Source organism: Sinocyclocheilus anshuiensis, unplaced genomic scaffold (assembly GCF_001515605.1).
Source record: "Sinocyclocheilus anshuiensis isolate Anshui unplaced genomic scaffold, SAMN03320099.WGS_v1.1 scaffold2433, whole genome shotgun sequence".
NCBI lineage: Eukaryota > Metazoa > Chordata > Actinopteri > Cypriniformes > Cyprinidae > Sinocyclocheilus > Sinocyclocheilus anshuiensis.
In genome coordinates, this window is record NW_015552722.1 from 76,643 (window position 1) to 84,621 (window position 7,979).

At 35.2% G+C, this 7,979-nt stretch overlaps 1 protein-coding gene across 1 annotated transcript in view; it reads left to right on the forward strand.

Moving 5' to 3' along the window:
• The window catches only part of LOC107667809 (receptor tyrosine-protein kinase erbB-4-like), a gene marked incomplete at its 5' end in the record, with an annotated part of 116,162 nt that overhangs the window by 24,105 nt on the left and 84,078 nt on the right, over positions 1-7,979 (forward strand). Inside the window, one exon of the mRNA XM_016459524.1 lies at positions 4,799-4,985. Within this exon, the coding sequence (XP_016315010.1) occupies positions 4,799-4,985 (187 nt within the window). The remainder of the gene's footprint in view (positions 1-4,798; positions 4,986-7,979) is intronic.

The window sequence follows — 7,979 nt, forward strand, 5'->3', positions numbered from 1 at the left end:
ATGCATTCATATGAATGTAATCTTTACTGTGCTACTTTATCTGTATCTGATTTAGAACGAGCAGAAATCTGTGAGAAATATAACGACCCAAAGACCAAAGAACTGATAAAAAAAGCTGTTATAGGAGCAACAGCCATGTGGGCAGCGCTGTGTCATATGCCATAGCTGTGCACAAGATGTTTGAGTCTCAGCTCCAGACTTATTTGTTCATTGATGACGTCATCAGCGACTAGATGACTTCGACTCGACTTTCATCACATAAAAGTCGACTTTAAAAAATCTGAAGTCGTTCAACCCTTCATTTTTACATCGCGTTCATTATCGGCAATGTATCGCCTGCGATTATGAAAGCGATATTGCGTAGCTTGTCAGTGAACTACGGCTCTGTGTAGGGCTGGGCGATTTGGCAAAAAATTTAATTCTCGATTTTTTCAGAACGTTTGATTTTTTACGATTTTTAACTAGTCAACTTAAAAATGTAACTACAACATGATTCAGGTTAACTTGTTCTTTATTAACCCTCTATTTAAAGAAAATTCTATTCCAAGTGCAGCACACATGAAGTTGTCAACATGATGTAAATCTCTCTCTCTCTCCCTCCCTCTCTCCGTGTGTGTGTGTGCGAGCGAGTGATGAGTGTTGGTTAGTGTGCATCAATTAAAGCAGCACATTAATATAGAATGTGGATTAAATTGACTTGGAACTCCCTGTGCATTAAACGGTTTTATTCCAAGTCAGTTTAATCCACATTCTATATTAATGTGCTGCTTTCATTGACTCGCATACACACAGAGAGATCGCAGATTGCGCTGTGCACACACAGAAACATTCAAGAGGACAGAGACTTGTCATCATTGTTTTTGAAGTAACTAAACTCACAGCTTTATTGTTTGTGGAGAGAGACCCAGACACAGGTAATTTACACACGCAACTTTCATCTCTCTCTCTCTCTCTCTCTCTCTCTCTCTCTCTCTCTCTATAGTTAATTAAAATAAATGGTGTCATTCATTCAAATAAATGTAGTCTTACCACACTACTTCATCTCTGTGTCTGATTTAAAGTTGGCAGAATGCTAGATCTAACGAGCCGTAACTGACGAGTTTCGGGTGGTTTTTGCCTCCACGTTGAGCATTAAAATCATTATCTCTTACATATATTTCACATTATAATCATCAATGTTTTTGAAAAAGGAACGCAATTGTTTGAAATAATCAAATGGGTACACAAAATAATAGTTGTGTACCCATTCCTAAATGCAATTATTTGACCACACAAAAGTATTATTGCTCATTTACAGCATTTAGGTTTGTGATGCATTACATTGGACAGCCTATGTGTGATCCTTTGAATATTAGTATTAATATGTTCATTGTGTGTGTGTGTGTGTGTGTGTGTCCTTTACAGATCACTGCATTAACATTTACTGCATTAACGTGCTTTGCATGCACTCCATTGACTTTTCTCCTGGGAAGTGCATAGACAGAATAAAGTCATTCTAGCGTGTGAAGGGAACAGTTAGAATAGCAAAAATTTTCCCTGATTTCAGAGCCTGTCCAGATCTCTTAAACATACAGCTGAAACATTTATGATGACAGCCTGCTGTGTTACCCTTAATGCACGACCCTTAATGCAGGCAGAACATGTATGTCATACAGTATATTTTTGTTGAAAAGTAACACCAAAATATCATACATCAATAATTTTTTCTGTTCTTTTGAATTGTGGGGTTTTGTGATTTTGTTTTCACCACTTACAGTAACTTTTTTTGCCTCTATTGTGCTTCCCTTACAACAATTTACCACAGTTCATATTGCAAATTTTAGTCTTACTGTGGTACGTGCAAATTTTCATTTTTAATTTTATCTTCGAAAACAAGACTCTGTGTTTAGTGAGTGTCTGAAACTCTCTGTCCTTAACTAAAAGATCTGCAATGTAAACCTGCCAAAATACATTTTCTGTATTAAAAATACTCACAGCTACTGTGTTTATGCATACCATTTAGCTAAAGAGGTGTTTGTTAACATGCGGCTCACTGTGATCTGACATTATTCAAAGTTACGCCAAGATCCTGTTTAAAAGAGCAAAACCTTCACAGGCATATTAAGCAGCTTAAACATCATTTAGCAATAAATTGTTTATTGTTTACTGCTTGCTGAATTGGCTTGAATCAATTATGAATTGTGGCACAGAACTGTAATTGCAATTGAATTAGCCTGTGTTTTTAGGAAAGTCTAATGAAAGTCTTTTTCTTTTTATTATTTCTTGACAGCTAAAGCACTGGTCCAGTGATTGTTTTAATACCCAAAGGGTAAGAAAACAAATTAGTTTCAAAGTACTGTTATTTGAGAAGGTTGTGAAAAGCAAAGTAATCCTTTAATTAAATAAGGTAAATTAGAACCAAATTCGAAATTATCCCCATGTCCTGGAGGATTGTTGTTTGTTGCTAGGTAACAGAAGCTGCTGATGACAATAACAAACGTTGCAGATTTAGTAGTGATATTTGCTAATGCCAGAGTCATTATTAATACTGCTCATACCTGTAGGGTTTTTAATTCGGACAAACCATTAATGCTAAATGTATGAAAGCTTTTCACATCATGGTACTGTGACATTATACCCCACAATATAAATATAAAAATCAATTTGATAAAGTATTGTTTTCAGTGTGAAGTCCTGTCATTTAATCTAATATAATGTGCTGGAAATCCTTTACTTACATTTACTTACTTAAAATTTACTTACCGTCAGACCATCCAAGATGAAGATGAGTTTGACATTTGGAGAAATTATCATTGCATCACTTGCTCACCAATGGATCCTCTGCAGTGAATGGGTGCCGTCAGAATGAGAGTCCAAACAGCTGATAAAAACATCACAATAATCCACAAGTGTAGGCTAATCCACATGATTTAAGTCCATCAATTACCATCTTTTAAAGATAAAAGCTGCAATAAGTCCATCATTATGGTGTTTTTAAATTTCAAACTGTCGTGTTTGGCTAAAATATGAGTCTTCTATCCATTATATTGCTTTCTTCGGTAAAAATGTTATCTCGTCTGAATGAGGAGAGAAATATGCACAGATCAAGCACTGTTTACAAGTGAAAACAGTTCTAAACAAATCTGTTTGGTGGATTTTGATGTGAGAAGGCAACAGGGGATGGACTTTTTCACAGTTTAACAGGATGTTTCATGAGACCAAAATGCACAATTAGACCAGTAGAGAGTGCATTAAGGAAGTAAATAGGAACACTTTTGATTTCATGTTGACATTAAGGTCTGTCACAATACAAAGCTTTTCAAAAAGTAGGCTTGAATCCAGCTAAGCTGTTGCTGTAACAGCAAATACAAGGCGCTGCCTTCAGAAAATATCCAATTCATTACTGTATATCTCTACTCTGAGATAACATGACACAGAAACAATGCAGAGAGCCTCTCTCAAAATCTCAGAAGTGATTTTGACATTTGATTTCAATGACAGTTTTTGGTTAAATCTGTTTGGTGGATTTTGATGTGAGAAGGCAACAGGGGATGGACTTTTTCATTGGAGGAAGCATTATTATGGATTATGGACTGGTAATTTGGCCAGAAGCTGCACTTTAAATTTAAAATGCCTTAATGATGGATATGTCTCCTACAAAAACACACCTTTTTGCTTCATAAGATGTTAATTGTTGGACTAGAATCATTTAGACTATTGTGACATGTTTATTAGCTGTTTGAACTCTTATTCTAATGGCACCCATTCACTGCAGAGGATCCATTGGTGAGCAAATTATGCAATGATACATTTCTCCAAATCTGTTCTGATGAAGAAACTGATCTTTATATTGGATGACCTGAGGGAAAGTAAAAAGCAAATTTAAATTTTGGGTGAATTATACAGGTGCATCTCAATAAATTAGAATGTCGTGGAAAAGTTCATTTATTTCAGTAATTCTTTTGTTTTGTTTTGTTTTGAGTTGATTAGCTGATTGGCATGTCACCATATTCTAATTTGTTGAGATAGTGAATTGGTGGGTTTTTGTTAAATGTGAGCCAAAATCATCACAATTAAAAGAACCAAAGACTTAAACTACTTCAGTCTGTGTGCATTGAATTTATTTAATACATGAGCTTCATAATTTGAGTTGAATTACTGAAATAAATGAACTTTTCCACAACATTCTAATTTATTGACATGCACCTGTATATTGTGTGCTAAATCCTCAGTAGAATCTCAATCTCTCTCTCTCTCTCTCTATGTATGTATATTCAAAACATAATACAAAAATCATATCACAATTATTTTCACCTGTTGTGGCCCTTGAAGTCCTGTCTGAAATTTGATATAATAATGATCTGTAGCACTTGCAGTGGTCCTGACGGGTATGTGACAGCTGTCAGTGTGTGCTTGGTCAGCTCTTCAGATGGATTTCTGTGACTATAGTTCCAGTATGTGTGTGTGTGTGTCCGATCACTACAGCTATATCACATTCACTTCTTCTGCATGAAATAGACCTGTCCTCTGTGCCTGCTAATGATACGCAGTATGAAATAATGATTGGATGTCAACATGATTGATGTGGGTGTGGAGAGGGAGGGTCCAGTGCTCTCTTGGGCCATTATCTCTTCAAATTATATCAAGGATGTCTGATGAATCGACTAATAGACTTGATGATGAAGTTTTGGTAAAGCCTTGACTAAAGTCCAAACTACATAATTGAACCGCCTAAAGAAAATCACTAATGGGATTCACCTGATAAATGTAACTGTAAAATGCAATTGTTTAGTTTAAAATTTCTTTGTATCTCTGGCAGTCTATCCGTGAGGTGACGGGTTACGTGTTGGTGGCTCTGAATCAGTTCGACTATCTTCCTCTGGAGAACCTGCGGATCATCCGTGGCACTAAACTGTATGAAGGACGCTACGCTCTGGCCATCTTTCTCAACTACAGACGAGATGGCTACTTTGGCCTTAGACAACTCGGCCTCAAGAACCTGACAGGTATATTCTGCTAAATTTGACTAATTCTGATATTGTAACTGCAGTTTCTGTTTTTGCTGTTTGTATTTGTCAAAATCTGTCAGAGAAGGTACATCTATTTCTTCAGAAGTTCTGTAAGATTCTACCCTTACAGCATTTCACCAAAACAACAGTTTGAAATGTGCATTTAAGATGGTTTAGCAGTTAAAAAAGTGGTGTTTCTTTTTTTCCCCCTTTGTTCAAATAAAGCAAGAGTGCTGCAGAATGGAAAAAGAAAGCAGGGGTTTTTAAAAGTTGAACTTATTTTCACTTAAAGTTCCATCTTAAAATGCTTTATAGATAGATGCTTTTTAGATCATGTGCTTTTTATTTAACAGTCAACATACACTACCGTATAAAAGCCTGAGATCAGTAAGATTTTTTTTTTCTGAAAAATGTATACATTTAGTCAGCAAGGATGCATTAAATCCAAATGAAGTATTGAAATACCTTACAGCATTTCCCCAAAACAACAGTTTGAAATGTGCATTTAAGATGGTTTAGCAGTTAAAAAAGTGGTGTTTCTTTTTTTTCCCCTTTGTTCAAATAAAGCAAGAGTGCTGCAGAATGGAAAAAGAAAGCAGGGGTTTTTAAAAGTTGAACTTATTTTCACTTAAAGTTCCATCTTAAAATGCTTTATAGATAGATGCTTTTTAGATCATGTGCTTTTTATTTAACAGTCAACATACACTACCGTATAAAAGCCTGAGATCAGTAAGATTTTTTTTTTCTGAAAAATTTATACATTTAGTCAGCAAGGATGCATTAAATCCAAATGAAGTATTGAAATACATTTTAAAATATATTAAAATAGAAGATACTATTTTAAATATTAGTAATATTTCTGTTAATATTACAGTTTTTTTCTGTATTTTTGATCAAATAAATGCAGCCTTGGTGAGCATAAAAGACTTCTTTCACCAAAAAGAAAAAAAAATCTCACTGACCCAAACTTTTAAACAGTAGTGTATATGCAATTAGTGGATAGAAGATAATGAAGAGCTGTTGTTAATTAATTTTCCATATTGTAGTTTGGCTAGTGTTAGTGCAGCAAGTTTATCTAAATACCTAAGTAGTATACTTAAGTCTATGTTTGTAATGTTTAAATGTCTGACTGATGTCTGTGTAAGTTGTGGTCTTAGACTAAATTAGCATAGCAGGCACTGGTGTATTTGAACACATCTGATAAGATTGCCGTTAATAATGTCTTTCATGCTGTGCAGTGTGGCAGCTATGGTAATCATGTACATCAGAAGACGTCTCTCATATAAATTATCCACTCTTCATTATATGACTGCGTTTTATCTTATCAGCATATTGTGTTTCACTTGAGCATGTTTTACAGATGACATCAAGGTTTTTTTTTTTTCTTTTTCTTTTCTTCTTCAGCCTTGCTTGGTTGCCTCATAGGGAGACTTTCGTTTACATCTTATACCATGCAATATAGAAACTCATCTTAGAACAATATTTCCAGATCCCTGTTGGGATGCATAAAGAGATAGAGAGAATAAGAAACAGATCAAGGAGTCAAACAACCAACAGACAAATAAAATAAGTTGGTGGCACCTCAGAGCAAAACAGCCAGAGGCGTGATAATGGTTGTCTGACTTCTGATGACTCCTGGACGGCCAATGGAAGTCCAGAGGAGTCCGGCAGGTGGTACGGGGTCACAGTAGGTGATTGAAAGAAAGTTACGAAAACCATTGGCATGCCCAGTAGGCATATTGCATAATCATGTAGTATTAATCCCAAATACACTTTAATGGCGGATTAAACAATTTCTTGGTATAGAAATAAATAGTCTGGGTATACCGCTGCCTTCTTGTCTTCTTTTCTTAGTGTCCTGAAATATATTTGTATCCTTTTATTGTTTCTCTCATCGTTGTGATGAGGTGTCAGGTGGCATCTTTGAATTAATGGGGTGTGAGGTTACAGGGCATGTACTTCAGGATTCAAGAATTGTGAAGTACATCCTATACATTTGTTTTGATAGAGGGAAACAAGATGCATTTCTAGTTTCAACATTTCTTATTCTTCAGACATTCTGCTTTAAATACAACAAGTATTGGCTGTAAACAATGTGACCAACTTCTGACCACTGAAAATGCATTTTCAATATTCAACAATATTCAGTAATATTCAACAATCTGGACATGGAGCCTAACTGAGATCCCCATGTCTCTGGGACTGAATGATAAAGGGCCTTGAAAATGAAGATTCCAAAAGAAGAGTTTATCAAGAACTAGAATCTAAAATCATATTGCGATATCTTTAATACTTCTTGAGTTATAGGTACGCAAACTTTGGAAAAAAGAATATTTATGGCACTCAGACAGGTCTGTTCAATGCAGTTGTTTTGATAGAAGGAAATTAAATACATCTCTAATTTCAACATTATTTGCTCTTCAGACATTCCTTTTTAAAAGAAAAGAAGTATCATATTTATGCAAAGTGACCCATATTTGTTTTTTGACCACTGAAAATGTACAATTTAACGATTTACTCCGGGAGCCATGTTGAAATTCAAATATCTCTAGAACCGAATCATATAGGACATAAAAAATGAGGATGCCAGAAGGAATGTTTTTTAAGACCCAAAATCTAATAGGGCATTAAAATATCTTTAAAGGGGTCATGAACTGGCTTTTTAAAATTATTTTATACTGTTGTCTGAGGTCCACTTATGACGTTAGCGTGGTTTTTACATTCAAAAACATCTAAATCAATAAGTTATAAGCTATTTTCTACCCTGGTTTTCAGGCTGGCTCAAAAAACGAGAAGGGTCTGGCTGCAGCCTCGCACTTGCACTCTCAGACTTGCATTCTCAGACACTTGCGCTTCCGCTAGCGACGTCACTTGCAGGCTTTATTTTTTATTTTGTTCTATTTTTTATTACTTTTTGTTTGAATCTCTCAACATTTTACAACAGTAGCCAGGTGGTGAAGACAAGAAAAAAGAAACTAAATTACGAAGTCA